General features: G+C 41.6%; 1 protein-coding gene across 2 annotated transcripts; it reads right to left on the bottom strand.

Moving 5' to 3' along the window:
* Positions 1-7016: 7016 nt before the first annotated feature.
* On the bottom strand, positions 7017-18417 carry FAM72A (family with sequence similarity 72 member A). Of its 2 annotated transcripts, XM_077771970.1 has the most exons (4): positions 17434-18417; positions 14970-15047; positions 12148-12272; positions 7017-8189 (listed from the first exon to the last, which is right to left on the bottom strand). In XM_077771970.1, exons 1-4 carry the CDS (start codon positions 17583-17585, stop codon positions 8095-8097), a joined length of 450 nt encoding a protein of 149 aa, XP_077628096.1. In that variant the 5' UTR covers positions 17586-18417; the 3' UTR covers positions 7017-8094. The 2 variants fall into 2 exon arrangements, with proteins under 2 accessions (XP_077628096.1, XP_077628097.1); XM_077771971.1 differs by lacking the exon at positions 12148-12272.
* Positions 18418-20579: the final 2162 nt, after the last annotated feature.

The following is a 20579-nucleotide window of genomic DNA, read 5'->3' as shown; positions in this document are numbered from 1 at the left end:
TTCTCTATCTTCACTCATTCCCTTGATTACATCAAGCCTCATGTGTTTAAATGTTTTTATATGCAAATAGCTCTCAAATTTATCTGCAGCCCACAGCTCTTCCCCCAAGCTCCGGAATTCTATATCTAATCTCCAGATTGATGTCTAATAGGCGTGTTCAAAAACAAACACTTTAAGTTTTCTCTCTGAACTTGTTCTACCTCATCTCAGTAAATAGCACCACGACTCATGCCAAAACCTTAGAGTCATTTTTGACTCTGTGCTTGATATCTTCCTCACTTTCCCTTCTACTCCCCTCCCACCCATAAGAGTCCCATGGGCTCTGTTACACTACGCCCCAGGTCTTCCTCTACTCCCTGGGCTGCTGCAGCAGATCTGTCTGCTTTCTTTCTATTGCAGTCAGAGTTCAATGGCAGCTAACAGAAGCTGTTCTAGCTGTTTGAAGCAGAAAGAGATTTAATACATTTGTAGTGTCTTGATGCTACAATCCTTCCCATCCACATGCCCTTTGGCAGCATGACTTTGCCACAACTTCCCGAAAGAAATGAGGTCTAATTTTCCCTTCCTTGGAGTATGAGCCTGCCCTCTGATTAACTTTGACCAATAGAATGAGGCAGTGGTGATGCTGTGTGACCCCCAGACTGAACCATAAGAGGCTCTTGCAGTTTTCATTTTTGCCCTCTTGGAAGGCAGCCTTCATATAGAGCAGCTCAGCTAGACCACGTGGAGAGCTAGGGCTCAAACTTTTAGGCATCCCTGCCAAGATCCCAGATGTATGAAGGAGGCCATCTAGAACCTTCCAGCCTAGCACAGCTGACAGCTAAATGCAACCACATATGTGATCCTGGATGAGGTCAGCAGAATATGCGGCCCAGCCATGCTAAGTTTTGAGGGGCCTTCATTACACAGCAACAGATAACAAATGTCCACGAAGTTGGAGCTTGCAAAACTTTTGGAGGGCTGTAGAGGTAGGCTCTAGGCAAAGCCTCCTGGAATAACTCCCAGAATGATCCTGCAGAACTGGCCTGCCAGAGGAACGGCTACTTCTTCCATCATCTAGAAGCTAAGGGTCAGGTGGCCATCAACCGCTTTCTAGCACCAGAAACACACCCCCTCAGCCATGATCCGGGCATCAGGAAATCACCACAAGATCAGCTGTGGCTGCAGAGCCATACCACGGCCATTTCACTTCAGCAGAACGGATAGTGCACGTGTGGTCACCACCTTTGTCTTAAGTTAGTTCTGAATTTGAGGCCTGCGCGCGTGCATATGACTGGCAACAAGTAAATTGTGTCTGAAATTTGGGCTGCAAGAGGACCTGGAAAATGTCTTTTCAGCTTTTTCGCCTATATGCTGTTGAAAAGCACAAAAGGAAGGATCTTTAAAAAATGTTTTCTTCACTGTTACAGCACCTACTGCAAATATCTGTACCTAAGAGATGCTTATGAAATATTTGCTAAATGATCAAACTAAAGCCTGATAAAGGAAAGGCATGAGTTAGAGATGGTTGTCTCTAGTTAGCCCAGAGAATGATATCCTGTATTTTTAAAACCCTGTCTCTATCACTCCCCATTATGGTTACATCCTGGAATATTGAGAACAATTTAGAATTCAAGACTTTTTTCAGCCTAGTAAGTGCCCCCTTTACTGTTATTGTATAACCATCTTGAATCAGAAACACTGGGCCTGCTTTTTTTGGTAATAAATTCTTATTTAAAAAGATGACTTTGGAAGGATGGGAAGAAGTTCTTGAGGGGTAAGCTCTTCCATCTTTCCTGCTTCCCATGGCTTTGGCCACCGTCTCTTTTTGAAGGCTGTTCTTCAGGATACTGACAGCTTGATTTCTCTGGGTAACATCATGCAAAGGAAATTAGCTCAGTGTGTCTTCTACTGAATTCCATCTGTAGCTCAATGTTTTAAGGTATTTGTGAACAAGGCTAGAGAGCAATTTCGATAAGACAAGGCAATATTCCAGTCTCTGAGAATATTTCTCCTAAAAACCCTTTCTTTCTCTCTCTCTTTTTTAAATACCACTGAACAGCCTGAAAATCCACCCACACATGAGCAATCTCCTGCAATATACAAAAAGCTTTTCAGGTGTCATAGCTATAATAGCAGGTGGTTCCTTTGGGTAGAAAAATTATGGCAAGAATATAGAGACAGAAAGCAAACTGTTTTGATATTCTGGGTACAGCTTTCCCCAAGTGAATCATTCCCATCTGCCTTCTTGTACCATGGGCCCTTTTCCAGAGGAAGTGGGTTGTGTGAATAGAGGTGTAGAGATGGGTTCTGGTGGGCAAACTTCTATGGTGCCCATATTTGGTGGATCTAATTAATCTTTTGATATTTGCCATCCCACTCTTACACAAGTTAAGGCAAAACTTGAATATGGATTTAATACCTGTTTTTGCTGTCTTCAAAATGAATACATAATTTCATTATGAAGATTCAGTAGTGCTCATTTGAGGTAAGGCTGTATCTGAAATTCCATATAAACAGATTTTAAATACAAGCTTATAAGGAAGGCTGAAACTAGAGTAATTTGCAAAGGGATGTCATTTAATTCACTTTTTTATTATGAGATATTTGAGACATACAAAATTTTATTTTATTTTTGAGACATACAAAATTTTAAGGAACAGGTATATACTCCTAAATGAACATCTGTTGCTTGGAAGATAAAATCCGTATTAGCGAAAAAGACTTCATTTCCAGATAGAAGTGCAGCAAAGCTGGAAATTGAATTTGTTTCTTTGTTTTTTTGTTTTTTGTTTTTTTGGGAAATTGAGTTTTGCATAAGTTCTTTTTTCTTTTTCCCTAGTACATAAGACTAGCATTCTTATCATGTATAGGCACATTGACCCTCCCTTACTGAGAAGAGAGATGCTGCTGCCGCCATCTTAATTAAAAGAATCACAAACAAATCAACTCAGGTCTAATAGAGAGAGATGTATGCAGGAAGCTTGTTAATGGAAAACTTGATGTTTTTAGTTGGAAGACAACTACGGTGAAAACCAAAAAGGAAACATGGTCATTAAGGTAATTAATTCTGAGTCCTTCAAATCTCAGAATGATGTCAGTTACTAGCTGTGTGACGTTGAGCCAGTTCCTTAGCCTCTTTATATCTCAGTTTCCTGAACTGTGTGGTGAGTATATTAATCAGATTTACTTCTTAGGGTTGGTACATGTGAAACCCTTAGAATAGTTCTTGGCATGTAGTAAACCCTCCAAAAGTGTCACCTTACTTTCTTCCTCCTCTTCAGAGGAATATTAGTTTCGCAGGACAGCAGGAGCTTTGTCTAATTTAGTTCTGTGTTCTCAGCTTCTATTTTTTCCACAGTAGGCACTCAATAAATATTTGTTGGATGGGTTAATTAATGACAATAGCTAGGCTTTTAGGCTGAAAGTAAAAAAGAATTTGTCTTATGGGGTGCCTGGGTGACTCAGTGGTTTAAACGACCTACTTTGGCACAGATCATGATCTCACGGTCTGTGAGTTCAAGCCCCGTGTGGGACTCTGTGGTGACAGCTCAGATCTGGGAGCCTGCTTCAGATTCTGTGTCTCCCTCTCTCTCTGTACCTCCCCCACTCACACTCTGTCTCTCTCTCAAAAATGAATAAACATTTAAAAAATAAAAAAATAAAAAAAGAATTTGCCCTAAGTTTTATAGCTAGTGAGGGAAAAAATAGACCTTGGGTTTAGGGTAAGCTAGCGAGGGAGGAAAGAACCCTAAACTAAGATTAGAAGATTCACATTCAAGTTTAAATTCTTTTAACTCTGTGGGTGTTGAGACTAAGATTTTCTTTCTTAGTTTGTCGAATGGGAATATCTCCTGAGGTTATTCTGAGGATTACATTAAGGTATATGTGAAAGATCACAATAATTTATAAAGGGAGATGCAAACACATGATGTTATTAATTTTTATCTCAGTAAGTTTATCCACTGGATGACAATAAAATGATTCTATGAGAGTTTGGAAGAAAGAATCTTTAGCTAAAGATGTAAGTACTAAAAATATTCAACCCCAGAGGTACCACAGACATAGACTAATTTTTTCCATCTGTGCAGTTTAGGGTAGATTTGGCATACGCTCAATACCAGGCAAGAAAGAAACTATGGTTTAGGCTGCTTTTAAAGTTAAAAAAAAAAAAAAAGCAGAAAAGGAAACTATTTCCTTTTATAAGCATGAATGTTAAAATAGGGAAAGCCTTCATCGAATAATTTATCACTGAAGCAGGACTGTTTGAGCCCTACTCTCTTTCACTTTCCCCGCTCCCCATTTAGGTTCTAATTAGTTAGTTGTTTCATGTATCATGATTTCTAGAGTATGGTCACTTCCTCTTCACCAAAGGAAAAACAATATAGATTATTCTTTATCAGCCATGTGTGACTCAGAGGTCAAAAGAGTAATTCTTGGTACAGTACTCTCCCTAGATTATTAATATTTAAAGACCTGGCTTTCAGGGCCCAGGATTATTTAAAATATTATGGCTTTAAGATTAGGCCCCACCGGAGATACCTCAACAGAGCCTGAGTTTGAGGTTGAGAAACTGACATGAGAAAAAAATATAGAGAAGCAAAAAAAAGCCATAGTGGGTCAGTTGATGACTCCCTGTCCCTTCCTTGAACTTGAGGAATGACAGAATGGAAGAAGGGGAAAAAAGGCGGTGCCTCATTGCAGATCAGAGGTTTCATGAAAGTCAAGCGCATCAGGGAACTTAATGATCTATGTATGTTCTTAGGGTAAAGGCAATAAATATAATTTCCACTGTTAAGTTGTTAAATGCATCCAAGAAAGGACACTAGGAAAACTAAGCTTGATTACACTTCACCCTCAGAGCTATCATCCTAAATCTGATCGTTTTATTCTCCTGCTTAAAAACCTCAATCCCTCCACACTGTGATTGGAGGAAGTCTAAATTTAACCACAGCGTAGACTATTCTTTGTAGCATCATCTCAACTTTCCTTGGTAGCTTCATCTTCTATTTAAGGCTTACCACATATCTCGGAAGGTGCAGGAGGCTACTTATAATTTACCAAATAGACCAGATACGTTTAAACTCCTGTGCATTTGTTTATACTATTCTCGGTCCAGAACTCATCCCAGCCAGCAAACCCCAAACTGTACTTGAAAGCCTGGTGAAGTGATCATTTCTTGTCTGTAGCTTTCTCAACTCCCACTCTCTCCTACTACTCAGGAGATTTTTCTTTCATCTATGGTGCCATTGAACTTTGAGCACGGATTTGTTAAATCACTTATGCTGATGCAGTAGGTAGATTCATCAGGACTGTCCAATCCCCAGCTCACTGCGTTCTCCAGGAAGCAGTGTAAGCCCATCATTGTGCAATTCTTGGCAAAACTATAGAAGCATAACACAGGTTTGTTGAATTGAATTAAATATTAGAAGAGGGCCAACATATTAATGGATTTTCTAGGCCTAGGAACTATTGCTAAATCTACATATGTGATTCTGCTTTTGGTCTTATCAGAGTGCTTTTATTAAATTTGCTTTTATTAAAAAAGTGTCCAAAAAGGTGTCATGAATATATTTCTTTAGATAAAACATTATTAATCCATTTTCAGCTTAGAACTGACCTTCCTATAACCCTGTTAGCTAAAAGGTAGCTGTATAATTTTAAATATTCTCCAGTTGGGAGAATGGGATCACACTTGGGGTTTGCTTTAATCAGTGCACCCCTGTCTTGGTTTTGTTCTTCAAAGGGCCCCTCGACCACAGCCTTTGAAGGTATGAGCACAAGGGAAACCAGGTGAACTCTGTTGGATTTTTAAACTCGCCACTTTCTCTCCCCTAGCATTAAACTTTTCTTCTTTAATTAAACAAGTTAACTGAAGAAGTATATAATGTAGGATCAATTTCTTTTTTTTAAATCTTATTCATTATGCCACCTTGTTCTAAAAAGTCTTTAAGGGAGGTAAAAGGAAAAATAAAACTACCCAAATTCAAAACCAAATTGGTCCACATTTGGCCCACTTCACCCACAGCATCCCAGTGCTGCTGGTCAGTATGAAAGACGTTTGGAAAAGTTTTCCAGGTATAGCATTTCCTGAAACATCTTTTACCTTCGTTTATAGCAAAAGATTCTGTTGATACGCACAGGTCACTTCTACCTTATGATCTAGTATGAATTTGTTCAACCTTGAAATCAGTCACTGAGGCCCTCTCTTAGGGTAGTTGTTACCTAGCATGTATCCTGGTTAAATAAAATTGTAACTGATTCATGTCTGAAGGTGTATATGGGGTACAGCATAAAGATCAAGAGCAGGAGCTGGGGCGCCTGGGTGGCTCAGTCGGTTAAGCATCCGACTTCAGCTCAGGTCATGATCTCACCATTTGTGAGTTTGAGCCCCATATTGGGCTCCGTGCTGACAGCTCAGAGCCTAGATAGAGCCTGCTTCGGATTCTGTGTCTCCCTCTCTCTCTGCCCCTCCCCCACTCATGCTCTGTCTCTGTCTCTCTCTAAAAATAAACATTTAAAAAAAAAAAAGGAGCTCTGAAGTCAGTCTGTCTGTCTGAGTTTAAATCTGGCCACATCTCTGACCAGTTATGGGCCTTGGACAAGCTGCTTCACCTTGCTATGCCTCACCTGTCTTATCAGTAAAAAAGGAATAATAATACCTACCTCATGGGTTTGTTGGGTGGAATAAATGAATTAAGTCTGTAAAGAGTTAATTTTTTTAAGTTTATTTATTTATTTTGAGAGACAAGTAGGGGAGGGGCAGAGAGAGAAAGGGACAGAGGATCTGAAGGGGGCTCTGTGCTGACAGGAGAGTCCAGTGTGGGGTGCAAACTAATGAACCATGAGATCATGACCTGAACTGAAACCAAGAGTCAGATGCTTAGCCGACTGAGCCATCCTGCCACCCTGTAAAGAGTTTAGAACAGGATTTGGTACATAGTAAGCACTCAATAAATGTTAGCTCCTGTGTTCCATACCTTTACATTTTTGGGTAAGAAAAGTGGCTATAATAAAAGATTAAAGGAAGGCTGGTCGCTTTTACAATAAAACTTTATTTACAAAACCACAACTCAGTGTGTTTTGGTATCACTATTGACAAAATGTTTAGAGCTGAGATATTACTAAGGCGATACACTGATTTTAGCTATACCTAAAACCACAATCCAATACTATCCCAGTTTCCTATTTCTGTGTGGCTCTGAATGCAGCTTAAAACAAAAACAAAAACTCTCTTTATAACGTACAATGGATTAAGCAAAACACTTCTTTAATTTTTTTCTATTTAAGGGGTGGGAGTGAGACTACTCATTTAAAATCTTCTCGTTACAGAAAAAGTCCTAGAGAATAGAATAACTTAAAGATGGAGGTTTAGTTGATCTGCTTTTATAACACAATAACTGTATCACTTTAGAAGAAGGTAAATAAATCATATTGGAAAACAGCATATATTGATAATTTTGTTGATAAAGTTCATTTATCTAACATCATGCTGAGGAATTAAGAGAATTTGTCCATATATTTTAAAGTTTAACTTACTCTATTTGCTGATTCACAAAGTCTTGCTGCATTTTAAGGATTTTTCACCAATATGACACAGGATAACTAGTACCTATGGAAACCTAACAGCTTGGTTTTTTTTTAAAATTCCTGTTAAGCTTTAATTCCCTGTTGAGCTTGCCATATGCATGTATGGTTATACACATGTTTATACTTGGTTGATATATACCCACATATGTATATGAATGCCCCTTATTCAAGAATGTAAAATTAATGATATCTGGTATCCAGTTGTAAGAAAAATTCCCCAAGATTGTGAGGTAGTTGAGTGACACATGAAATAATCTCCAATCTGAATTTAAGAATACATCTATACTGGGTGGAGGATGCAGAGAGAAAGAGGAAGGAGAAGCCATAGAAGAAAAGAACTACCATAGCTCAAATTAAACTCAGGTAATTCATCTGAGATAGCAAATAAATAAATGAACAAATTCTCATTTTTTTGTCCAAAAAAGGAGAAATCAGTAGTAAATCCTCACTAATATTTTTCAAGTCAATCCATTAATATATGGTTTAAATAGGAAAGAGTCAATATTATACATATCATAATCCCATTCATCGAATCCACTCTTCTACTGAGATATCTAATGCGTCTTCATCTGTATTCTCTTCTACTTCTGGCAAGTTGCCCCAAAGTAGGAAATTTACACCTGAAAAGAAAAGATCATAAAATTACTTAGCACTAGCTACTATCACAACTCGGAAGATGCTATAGAAAACTTTATATGTTAACATTCTGACGTGGAACCATAGTGTTAAGAGTAAAGAGAAAAGATATTAAAGAATGTACTGTAGATAAAAGTTATCTAATACTATTCATCTAAGATGTAAACATTTTTTAAGCCCTTTGAAGTAAGGGCTTGAATTCTAGAATCTTCAAACTCCAAAGGATCTCAGGGTCCATTTCCTCAAACCCTGCCTCTAGCTATATTATCCCATAATCATTCTACATTGATAATTTATTTTCATGATTCTTAAGGATAGAGATCTCGCAAGATTATTTTAGATTAAGTGTCTCTTTGTGGGGGACAAGGAAAAGGCTTGAATAAGTCTCTTCATCTCCTCAACAAGCCCAAAAGTAGCTGGTGGCTTTTTTGTGATTAAAAACAGCAAGGCTTTAGAGCTACTTATAATATGAACTGCAATCCTTTCTTACAGGTGGGCTTTAGTCTGTAGGCTATCAATGTAGAACTTTAGGACCCAATTGTAGCTGCTGATACATTAAACAAAACAACAGTCTAGGGGTGTCTGGGAGGCTTAAGTGTCTGACTTTGGCTCAGGTCATGATGTCACAGTTCATGAGTTCGAGCCCCATGTGGGGCTCTGCACTGACAGCTCAGAGCCTGAAGCCTGCTTTGTATTCTGTGTCTCCCTCTCCCTCTCTGCCTCTCCCCTACTTGTGTTCTCTCTGACTTTCTCAGAAATAAATAAACATTTAAAAACCCCCAACAACCTAAAGCCTCAGAGTGAAAGGAAAGTCAGAGTTCATATCGAAGAATCTAGCATAGGCATATAGTAGGAACATGACAGATGCATGATAGAGGATAATGACATGGTTTATTCTGGGCACGTACTATAATATAGAACTTGAAAGTACTAAATTGGGGAAAAGTACATTAATTGGCCTTTGGGGAGCCAATGGAGTCCAACAAGGAAAGCAAATCTCAAGTTATCAGGTTGTCAGTGTGACCAGGTGGTGGAAGGGAATGAGCCAGGGTTTGGAGATTTGGTTTGAATTTAGCTTCAACTACTACCAGTAACCATGGATGTTCTTACTACCTTTACTACAAGTGTATGCAAGTGCACACAATATACATTATTTTTTAACGTATTTACATTTTTTATAGTATGGCATTATAGGTATCTTTTCTAATTTGCTTTTTTCATTCAACATTATGTTTTTTAATTTTACCTATATCCACACCTATAGCTTTAGCTCATTTCTTTTTCTATCTGTATCCTGTTGTGCGAATTAAATATGTATACAGAAAATATACACATATATATTTATGTATATATATACACACACACATATAGCAAATAGAGCCCATCACTCACTTCCTCTAACTGCCCAGTTTGTACAGATGCTCAAGGAGACTGTACAAGGAGGTGCGTTGTGGTATTGTTGACACAGTGGAAACAATCAACTGTCTCTCTTGGTTGAGATACTAGAATCTAATCAGGCAAGAAGTTAGCATCTATTTCATGCTGGCAGGGGGATACAGAAGTCTATCATGTTATTTTCTGTAATTTTTTTGTATGTTTGCATTGTCTAGAATAGACAATTATATTGTGCTCCCCTCCACCCCCTCAAGAAAGAACAGTATTCTGTTGCTGGTAATATGGCTTTGATGGGCTAACAGAATAATGAGTTACTAGGTCAAAATCCAAGGGATAATTAGAACCATAAAGGTAAATGGAGAGATGAAGTCTATTTGCCTTTGAGGGCTCTTGCCAATCCCAGAGAATTTGAACTGAGGTTCCTCAAGCATCCTCAGGAAATTTTTGGGAAATCAGGTGGACACATGAAGCCTAGAACACGGACTTGGGGCCCTTTCCATCTAAACATTCTAGAATTTCATAAAGCTTGTGTATGTGTCCCTTGATGCGGCCAACTCAGGTGATTCAAGGACAGTCTTAGCATCATGAGAGACCCTGTTTTATACCAAGCATCTAGAAAGTCTTGCTTTTAGTCACAATATTAGGGTTACAAAGGAGAAGTTTGATATTCTTGGAGTGAGTACTCAAGAGACCTGAGTAGCTCGGCACAATTGGTTCAAAGGAGAAAAAATAAACTAAGAGATTGGATCTGACAGAAGGAGCACCTTCCTTTCTCTGTTAAGAAGGGAGGAAGGAAATCCTGTGATACACCTGTTTCTCATGGATTAGATTCAATGTGAATGGAAGAATGCTGGGCTTTTATCTTTGAAAAATTGACCAATATTAAAAAGTAAATCAAAATGGAAAAATCTCCACCCTGTGTTTTGAATTCTATGAAGCAAGAAAAATAGTATCAAAGCAGAAACTTCCTTTAATGTGTCCCATGATCAACACAAATATAAAACTGGAGGCCTAAGTTAGGAGCCTGTATCTCAGGGGCGTTTAGATACGTCTGTCCTCAAAAATGGCCTGCTTCACATCCCAGAGTCTGAAATGAAGACCCCTAAATGATGGGTTGAGAGCTATAATTGAATGCCAGGTGATTTTAAAAAATCAGAGTCTATAAAAACCCAGGTATAATTGGAAGGTTTAAAGACCCTCAGAACCTAGCTTACAATTCATGATCTTCAGTCTGTGAAGACAAATCACCCTTAAGAAGAGGAATGAATTTTAAGTTATGAAGAAGATTGAAACATGTATTTAAAAACCTGAGGGTGTTAGTGCCAACTTGGATTGTAGAATTCTTTAAATTTGTTCTATAAACTGGGGCGCCTGGGTGGCTTAGTCGGTTAAGCGTCCGACTTTCGCTTAGGTCATGATCTCGCGGTTCGTGGGTTCGAGCCCTGCGTCGGGCTCTGTGCTGACTGCCAGCTCAGAGCCTGGAGCCTGTTTCAGAGTCTGTGACTCTCTCTCTCTCTCTCTCTGACCCTCCCCTGCTCACGCTGTCTCTCTCTCTCCTAGAAATAAATAAAACATTAAAAAAAATTAAAAAAAAATTTGTTCTATAAACTAAAGTTCTGCAAACTTCAGTTCCCACTAAAAAAAGTCCCACTAAAAGTCAACCTGGTTTGTTGTGTAAATAGGTACGAGACAGAGAAACACATATGCCACAACAAAACCAAATGGCTGCAGACAATATAAAATGTATTCTGTAAATATCCTTTAAGGATTGGTTGTAGGGGCACTTGGGTGGCTCAGTCGGTAGAACATCTGGTTGGGGAGTTCAAGCCCCACATTGGGCTCTGTGCGGTCAGCCTGTCAGTGCAGAGCCTGCTTCAGATCCTCTGTCCTCCTCTCTCTGACCACCCCCCCCACTTACACTCTCCCAAAATAAATAAATATATATTTAAAAAAAGAATCAGTTGTATATTTTCCTACTAAATAATTAGTATAACATATTGGCATCAAATATTTCCCTTGAATAAAATTCCATCATAATTTATTAATATAGATGTCAAAATGTCTTTTTTTTTTTCCTGGAGCAACATCACCAAATACAGAGGTTACCTAGTCATCCTCCCTCCCAGGTCCCCACTGGCCCAGCCTCCCTCCCCCAGCCCCCCCGCTTTCTTACACACACATATGCACACACACACACACACACATGCACACATACACAATTGACCGTCAAATCTAAAATCTTCCAAAATTCTCTGGAGTTATAATTTGCATCAATGCAACAACTTAGAGCAACTAAATATTAATTTAAAAAGACCGATAAGAGCCAAGTTTGAAGCTCTTGTAGGCAACAATGAAGTAGAAGTGGCAAGGAATTTTGGCTAGTAGTTTCCCTAACTGAATATTTGGCATAAAAGGATTAAAGTTTCACACTTTCAACCCAGGTAAGAGGGTTTCAGAGGGAATCTTCAAACAATCTATTGGGAGTTTCACTGAGGTTTTGATAGACAAATAAATATTAGGGGAATTTCTGAGTCAATTGCTTCTTACCGGTAGCGTCTAGTCTGTTAATATCATAAACTGCCTGGCTGTGAAACATCCAGAAGTGTCCATTGTTGCAGGAAAGAAGGCAGGAACAACAGGGAACAATCACATGATAGCCTACAATGTTCCCACTAAGAAAAAAGAGTAAATATACTCAGACACCACATAATAACTGGCCATATAAACATTTTTATGTGCTAATGTAAATAGGTAGACCATATAGAGTCCTCATTTCCTCCTAACAACCTCCATTGCTAGATCTTTGGGGTGGGAGTTACTCTGGTAATGTCAAATCTGACAGTGCTACTGTCAAATACTAACACATTCTCCACTTCCTTGCTGGTGTTACTTTACCCATTCTCCTTTCAGAAGATAGCTTCTAGACGCCATGCTGTAACCTTGTGATGTGTTCCGTAAAACACCCAGAATTGAGGTGTTGTGTTGACAGAAATATATTAGATAAACCCAGATTGGTGGGTAAAAAGGTGTTTGCTATCCCCAGGACTGTGGCAATTTGGGTTTTTCTATGTTCTAGTTCTATGCCAGCTCCTAAAAACTGTTTCAACAGATGGAGGAGTAGGAAGACAGCATGAGCCCCTGTAAACCAAACACAAGCTGGCTGCTCTAATTTTAGTTTCAGTGTTTGTGAAGGAATTCAGAAATAAAGCAAATCCATAGCTTCTAGAGAAAGTTGCAAAAGTTTTTTACTCTCTTCAAGATTACCCATCTGATTATAAGTACTCACTCTTCCACAGATTTTTTTTCCTATATGGTCACTATTAAATAGAGTAAACATACAAGGAAGGTGTTAGCTAGTACTTTTTTGTTTAATGATAACATGAAATACTTATACCTTGGGTTGTAAAAATTCTTATTATAGCTGTTCCCACCCTGTGAGATGTGGGAGTAAGTCAGTTTTGTGAGGCCCTATAAAAAAAAATACTATAAAAGGTACCAGCCTACCTAAAATATGTCTTCGAATCATAATCTGCTTGAAAGGCAAACACACGAAAGCAAGTGGTTCTTGGACTGGGACTGACAGTTATTTGTAGGACTATATTGCAAGAGTAAATTCTATGGCTTTAATCATCATCCGTATTCATTCATTCATTTACTCATTCAATTCATGTTTATCAAGCATCTATTACTATGTGTCAGGTACTGTTCCAGGTGCTGGGAATACAGCAGTGGACAAAGTCCTTATTCTCAGGGAGCTAACATTCTAGTAGGGACACATCAGACCATTTTGCTCCCCTGCTAAGGCCCCTTCTGTGGCTTCCCATTGGCCAAAACTCAAAACAAAAAAAATCCCTTCATACCAAGGTCTAGATCTGTGCTATCCAAAGTGTGGCTGTTGAGCACTTAAAGTTTGGCTAGACTGAACTGTGCTGTAAATATAAAACATACGCTGGATTTCAAAGACTAAAAAAGAGAATGTATAATATTTCATTAATAATTTTTTATGTTGGTTACATGTTGAAACAATATTTTGGTTGTATGGGTTAAGAAAAATATACGATTTAAGTTAATTTCACTTGTCTCTTCATACTTTTTAAAATGTGGTTATTAGAAGATTTTCTTTGTTTTTATTTTTTTTTGTAGATTTTAAATTACATATGTGGCTTGTAGATTTCTATTGGACAGCGTTCCTCTAGAGTCTCTGGATTCTGACTGCATCTCAGTCTACTCACACTACTCTCCCTTGATGTTCCCAACGTTTCAGCCACGCTAGCCATCATCTTTTTATTCCATGACCACGTTAAGCTTCCTCTTGCCTTGAGTTTTCTGCACTTGCTATTCCCTGCACCTAGAACATTTTCTCTTGTGCTCCTTCTCATCCTTTTGGATTTAACTCCAATGTTACTTTTCTCATAAGAAGTCTTCCTGGACCATGCTATCTCAGATAGCTCTTACCCACTCTCCCAGCCTCTATTACTCTCTATCACTTATTATTATTATTATTTCCTTTGGAGTACCTTCCACCCTATTCAATATCTTATTTATTTAAATATCTTACTGACCAATCATCTTCCCACTAGAATATAATGTCCAAAAGCCAGCGGCTTTGTTTTATTTATTGCTGTTTCCAGCCTCCATATCAATGACTAGCACATACAAGTATAGTTTGAGTGAATGAAAGAATGAATTTAAATCATCATTAGCACATAAGAATTTAAATTATTAGGATTATAATTTGTAATCCAAACCCCATTTAAATGTAAAAAGAAAATCTCAAATTTCTTTTCTCTAAAATGGGACAAATAATACTTAAGCCTGTCTACCTCTCAAAAGATAATAATAGTTTTCATCTGTGTTGTAATTTATAGTCTATCAAGTCTTTTAACATTCATAATTAATTTAATCTTCACAACACTCTATAAGGTAAACACAAAAGATATTTAAATTTCTATCTTCTTAAGTTAGAAGATTGTGTCTATCTTCTTAAGCTGTAAATTAAACAAGGAAACAGAGGTTCAGGGATTTGGAGGTTTAAGGAATTTACTCAAGATCACATACAGAGTTAAGGGTAGGGCCAAGGCTCAAACCTAATTTTTACAATTGTAACTGTTTTATCTTCCCAAACTACATTGACTTCTTTCGGAAATTAAAGCAGATATTTGTCAAGGCACTTTGAAAAATTATAAAATCATACAAATGTGCCACAAGACCCTTTTAAAAAATAACTCTAAGTAACAAATGGTTTTTCAATAGCTCATTGCATGGGTTATAACCAGTGCTCGATGCAGCCCAGTGAACCTTTCTCTGTGCTGTGGTGTTAACATCCATCTTGCCAATGCAGGGCCATCTAGAATCTTGCCACAAATTACCATTTTAAACATGCGATGTCTTTCAGTTTACACTTGCAGATTTCAGTGAAATAGCATCTTCCAATGAAGTCCACTGCACTGGAGAGGGAAATGTGCAGAAATAGTCAAAGGTGCTTTTTAAAAAAAAAGTTGTAAAAAACACATATAACATAACATTTACTCAATCATTTTAAGCATACAGTTCAGAAGTCTTGAGTATATTCACATTGTTGTGCAATGAATCTCCATACCTTCTTTATATCACAAAACGGAAACTCTACACCCTTTAAACAACTCTCCATTTCCCTCTTCCCTCAGCAACCACTATCTACTTTCTGTTTCTATTAATTTGACTACTTTATATAGCACATATAAGTGAATGCATATGGTATTTGTCTTTTTTGTGACTGCCTTATTTCATTTAGTATAATGTTCTCAAGGTCCATCCATGTTGTAGCGTGTGGCAGGATAGCTTTCCTTTATAAGGCTGATAATAGTTTATTGCATGCATACACTGCATTTTGTTTATTCATTCATCTGTTAACAAACACTGCATTGCTTCCATCTCTTAGTTTTTGGGAATAATGCTGCTAAGAACACAAGTGTCCAAATATATCTTTTAAGTCTTGCACTGAATTCTTTTGGATATATATCCAAATATAAACACACACTCAGATACATATATACACCCATAAGTGGGATTCCTGGATCATATGGTAATTCTATTTTCAATTTTTTTAGGAACTTCCATGCTATTTTCCATAGCAGCACCACCACTTTACATTCCTACCAATAGTGCACAGGGTTCCAATTTTTCTGTATCCTTGTATTTTTGGTTGTGATTTAGCATGAATTTTGTAGACCCAAAGAGCTGAAAGAGACTCTCTAAAGTAGAATGATAGTATATTTTGTAAGTCAGTTAATACTTGTGAGCTTACCATGAACATACAAAATTCTACTTAAAAAATCTTGTGTTCATTAATTCACACACATCTTAGTATGTTACTCCATTACTATTATAACCCCTATGAAGAATAGACAATCAGAAAAACCTAGTTCTATTGTAGATTCTGGTCTAACCTCTAACAACTCAGGATCTGAGCCCTCATCTTATTGCCTACCACCTCTATTGCAAAGATGAATGGGTTAATATTTTCGGGGGTGCCTGGTGGCTCAGTCAGTTGAGGGTCCATCTTCAGTTCAAGTCATGATCTCCTGGTTTGTGGGTTTGAGCCCTGGCTCTGTGCTGACAGCCTGTTTCAGATTCTGTGTCTCCCTCTTTTTCTCCCCCTCTGCCACTTGTGCTCCCTCTCTTTCTGTCTGTCAAAACTAAATAAACATTAAATTTTTTTTTAAAAATTGTCTGCATGTGTGCATCTCTGTGTGTGCTACTAAAAAGAAAAAGCTCTAGACAAAAAAGAAATCATAGAACCTGTGCGATAGTAGGTTCTAGATTTATTGTCTAGTGGCGGTTTTTTTGGTAACACACGTGCGCGCGCGTGCACGCGCGCGCGCACACACACACACACACAGATACTTAAAATATTAACCCAATATCTTTGCAATAAATGAGAGCTGTTGGCTTTGCCACTAGGCATCTCTACACTGAAACCACTTCAGAAAAGATTTCAATAAAGGAAGAGTTGACAGCTTTAAGCATATATTTCAAAAATATTTTCAACATTTCTATCATCACAAAGTTCATTTTAAAGTATTATGATGGTTAGCCTAAATCTTGAAAATTACATAAGGGCATATATATGCTGCCTATGGAAAGAGAAAATACCTCTTAGAGTTAGAAAAAGGTACATTTGAGTAAAATAAGATGGTTACTTTTCCAAATAGGTAGCAAATTCTTAAGTGTCTGAAAACAGAATTTAAGAGGATTTAATGATGCAAACAAATGCATAGTATCTGAAATAGCTGGCAAGGATTGTTTTGGGGCTAAGTCTATTTCATCACCTAAAAATCTATTTCTCTCTTATTATGAGAGATTATTGAGAAAAGAACACTGAATTAATACGGAGAATGGATCTGATTCAGCCTGCCAAATTGCAAGTAATGGCAGAAAATTATGAATATTTTTGGCCTAAAACCGTATGGATGAAAATACAAAACTTAACTCTTCTAACAGTACAGAAAATCTTGCCCGAATTTGCCTAGAGACTAGGGTCTAGGTCGTGGACTTGGTCCAGTGAGTTAGGATGGTTGGGCGGGACACAGGGCCAGATATCCAATTTAAGGGATGTGGTCACATGACTATAATTGAACTAGAAACATTACATCAGGACTGACCACTCTGGCTAAACCACAGACTTTGTCCAGACAGTCTGCCCACTTAGTTATACTCCAAGGGGATCATCAGACTGTTGGGAGTGGCTGCAACACCAAAATGATAACCTCCTTGTTGACTCCCAGAGGTCCAAACCATACACTTTTCCCATTTAGTTAAAGGCTACCGTTGCCCGCCACTAGCATGACTTACTTGGTAGGAGGGATGTCTGTAGAGAAAAGGTCTATTTCAGTATCAGCCAGCAAAACAGCCTTCATTCCCCTCGAGCTGAGCACTTGTTTACAGAATTTGCAACACAGGATGGACACGCACCGGTCCTCGAAACTACAACTGCTGGTAGACATGGCGTCCCGGAAAGGATGCGGTGCGGGGTTTTGAAAAAGGAAACACGAGCAGTACCTTTCCTTGTTTGATTCCCCCAGGCCAGAAATCAAATTGCGAGCCCTCGACCTTTTCTAAGCCCTGAAACTGGGAAGGAAATGAGTTCTTTCCTGGTTTCCCGTGGGAGGGTGAAAGTAATATTTATTGAGTCGGAACAGGGCGAAGCAGCAAAGGTGGCTTTCCTTTTAACTTTCGGGGGAGGCAGTGGGGTTTGAGGTGGGGCGAGCTGCAAAGGGCCTGGGGAACTTCTCTACAGGCTCCCCAGTCTCGCGTCTAAAAGGCTCCTCTCCTCTTCAGCCCCCGCCCCTGTAGCAATTCCCAAGCTTTCTCCGGCTGTGTCCTTCCGTAAAAGCGCCTCTCCTAAGCCCCTCCCTCGGAGCGCTCCAATTCCTCGCCCTCTGATCACCGGCCAAGGGTCCCGACCCACGCCTCCTCTTTGGAAATCTTTCTCCTCTTCCCAGGATCCAGAAATCCCCTCAGCTTTCCTTTCCCACCCGGACAAACCCCGGTTCTCCTCAGTCCTCCCAGGACCCTCCTGCGCTCCGCTCGCTGGTGAGTCCCCGCTTCACTTCGGTCCTGGCCGCCCCCAGCCCTCAGCGTGCAGGCTGGCTCTCGCGCTGCTTCTCGTGGTCCCCGCTCCTCAGCTCTCCCTCGTGCCCCCCCGCTGTCCCCTTAGGTCTCCCTGCTCCGGAGCGCGCGGTGGTGTTGATGGGAAGGGGCAGAGCTCGCTTTGGGGGCTCAGTCGGCGCTGGGGTCTCTATCACCGAACGCGTCGTTTTTTGCTCCCTCTTCCGCTCTCTCTGCCTTTCCAACCGGCTGTCAGTTTGAATTGCCGGCGCGGCGCCCCGATTGGGAGAACCAGAGTTCGCCGGCGTCCCGCATTGGAAGGCTCGGGAGCCCTCCCCTGCTGAGATCTTAGTGGCCCGGAGGCCGTACGCCCCGCCTCAGTAACGGTGCCGAGATGAAATCGGCTCTCTGGTTGGCCGAGCTTGGCTCTGCCTCCGCTCCCATTGGCCGGCCCCGGGGGGCTTGGGCAAACCCTACTCTTGCCCCAGTGAAAGAGGCAAGGCACGCCCTTCATGCTTCTAATTGGAAGACTTTCTACAGTCCCTACTGGTCTCTACTCTCTATTGGCTAAAATTCTCCGCAACGCCCCTCCTCCCTACCCCGGTCCAATTGGTAGTGCTTTCTCTCAAGAGTTTGTGTTTGGCTGTTGGTTCCATCTTAACCCCGCCCATTAATTCTACTTTAGGGCTCGGCAGCCCTGGGAGGAGCTTACTCTATGACCACGCCTCGGTGGTGTTAGTCACACCTCTAAAGTTTCTCCAGCTCCTCCTCTTCATTCCTGGTCTTTCGGGATCAGCCATTCCTATTGGTTACAGGCCCCATCGGTCGATAGAAAACGGGCGGTGATTGGTAAGGGGGTGGGCTCTGCTTCCCGGCGGGGTCCTGCGGAGTTGGCGGAGGCTCCTCAGGGGACTAGGGGGACCGATCTGCGTAGAAGCGGGTGGCAGGGAAGAGGGGAGGAGATCTCTGAGTGGGAAGCGGAGCTGGGGGCCTGAGACCCGTCGCGTCAGAGCCAGGTAAAGGCTCCTTCCCTCTCCCCTTTCCTCTTCCCGGCCGCAGGGCTGGAGCCCTGACTGAACAAACCCGGGCTGGGGCGGGAAGGAGAGGGCGCGGATGCTGCTTGCGGCATCGCCTAGCCGTGCCGCCCGGAATCACTCAGACCCCCCTCCCCCTCGACCCTCTCCAAATCTTCCAGTACAGCCCATAATACTTCTCAAGACTGCATCTCTCTGCCCTTCACCGCACAGTTTCGGGCTCTGCCCTGGGACTCTGCCGCCGCGCAGCAGGCACCCAGCCCCCTCCCGAAGTGCTCTGCACACAGGCAGCCCGGGTCTACCTTTGGGCAACCGTCGTTGGCATCGCCCGTAACCATCGGCTGTCCTCTTCCCCTGTCTCCAAGCCCTGGCAGACAGCCGGGTTACAGCCCAGGACCCAGGGGATGGTTGTTCCGCACTGCTTCCGGGGCTTTTTGCCTGTCCCAGCCCCCGGCCCTCCTGCAATGGTGCCTTTCAAGCACTCGCGTTCCTAGACCCATGGCGGGTCCCCCAAGTTGCTAATATCCTTACGTTCAAGGTAACATCGTGGCCACGGTAGTCTCCTCATCACCCCTCACGCCTTCCCCGAGGTAATCCTCCCTTTGCCCTCTCCCCGCCAGCAAACGTGTGCAGAAGCTCGGGTTATCTATCCCCGGCTCCCATGCAGCCTCTGGACCCCACCTCACACCCCCCTCCCCGCTTCCTGCCCGCCTGAACCACCACGCCGCCCGGGCTCCCTCTTCCTCCCGCGCGGGAAGTGGGAGACACCAGCGGGAACCCTCCCTCCAACCCCCCCACCGCCCTCCTCCTGACGCGGAGACGGAAAGAGGCGACCTAGGAGGGAGGGTCGCCGGTGCCGCACGGTGGGGAGCTGGACTCCCGACTCTGCGCTCCCGCTGCTTCCCTCCCGCCTCCCGGGCCTGGGCCAGGGCAGGATTTCCTCAGGCACCNTCCATGACTTGCGGGAGGCGGCGGCTGCCTTCCGTCCCCCGCCCCTGGGTTTTCCCGACTCAGACCCTTGCCTCTAACCCGTTTCCTGCTTCTGCCGACCACATTGTTTTCCTGGATGTGCCCCGTGCGGAGCAGGCTTTTTCCTGCAGGTCTCACCCCCCTCAACATTTTGCTGCCAAGAGAAGCTAGTAACCAAAAACAAAACAACTGGGAGGAGGGGCGGGAGGGGAAGAAAAGTTGTGCCCGGGTGGCTTGTCCCTCCCTGGCTTTGATCCCTTTTGATGTCCCGGGAGTTGCCCCAGCCGGGGGTCAGGGGCCGCGTCGGAGCCACTGCCGAGAGTGCTCCCTCCGGCTGGCCGCTGCCCAGCGCTGGCGGGGCTCGGAGGCCGCCGAGGTGCCGCAGTC

The sequence above is a fragment of the Crocuta crocuta genome, unplaced genomic scaffold (assembly GCF_008692635.1).
Source record: "Crocuta crocuta isolate KB4526 unplaced genomic scaffold, BGI_CrCroc_1.0 scaffold318, whole genome shotgun sequence".
Lineage (NCBI taxonomy): Eukaryota > Metazoa > Chordata > Mammalia > Carnivora > Hyaenidae > Crocuta > Crocuta crocuta.
Note: the sequence above shows the minus strand (reverse complement) of the source record. Positions and strands in the feature narration are given on the sequence as shown.

What these genes read in the sequence shown, in the direction of transcription:
- FAM72A (XM_077771970.1), bottom strand. Translation starts at nt 17,585, where the DNA reads ATGTCTACCAGCAGTTGTAGTTTCGAGGACCGGTGCGTGTCCATCCTG. An exon ending in GACATCGCATGTTTAAAATG is followed by an intron (nt 12,273 to 14,969) that starts GTAATTTGTGGC and finishes CTTTTTTCTTAG; the next exon opens with TGGGAACATTGTAGGCTATC. An exon ending in TAACAGACTAGACGCTACCG is followed by an intron (nt 8,190 to 12,147) that starts GTAAGAAGCAAT and finishes TTTTCTTTTCAG; the next exon opens with GTGTAAATTTCCTACTTTGG.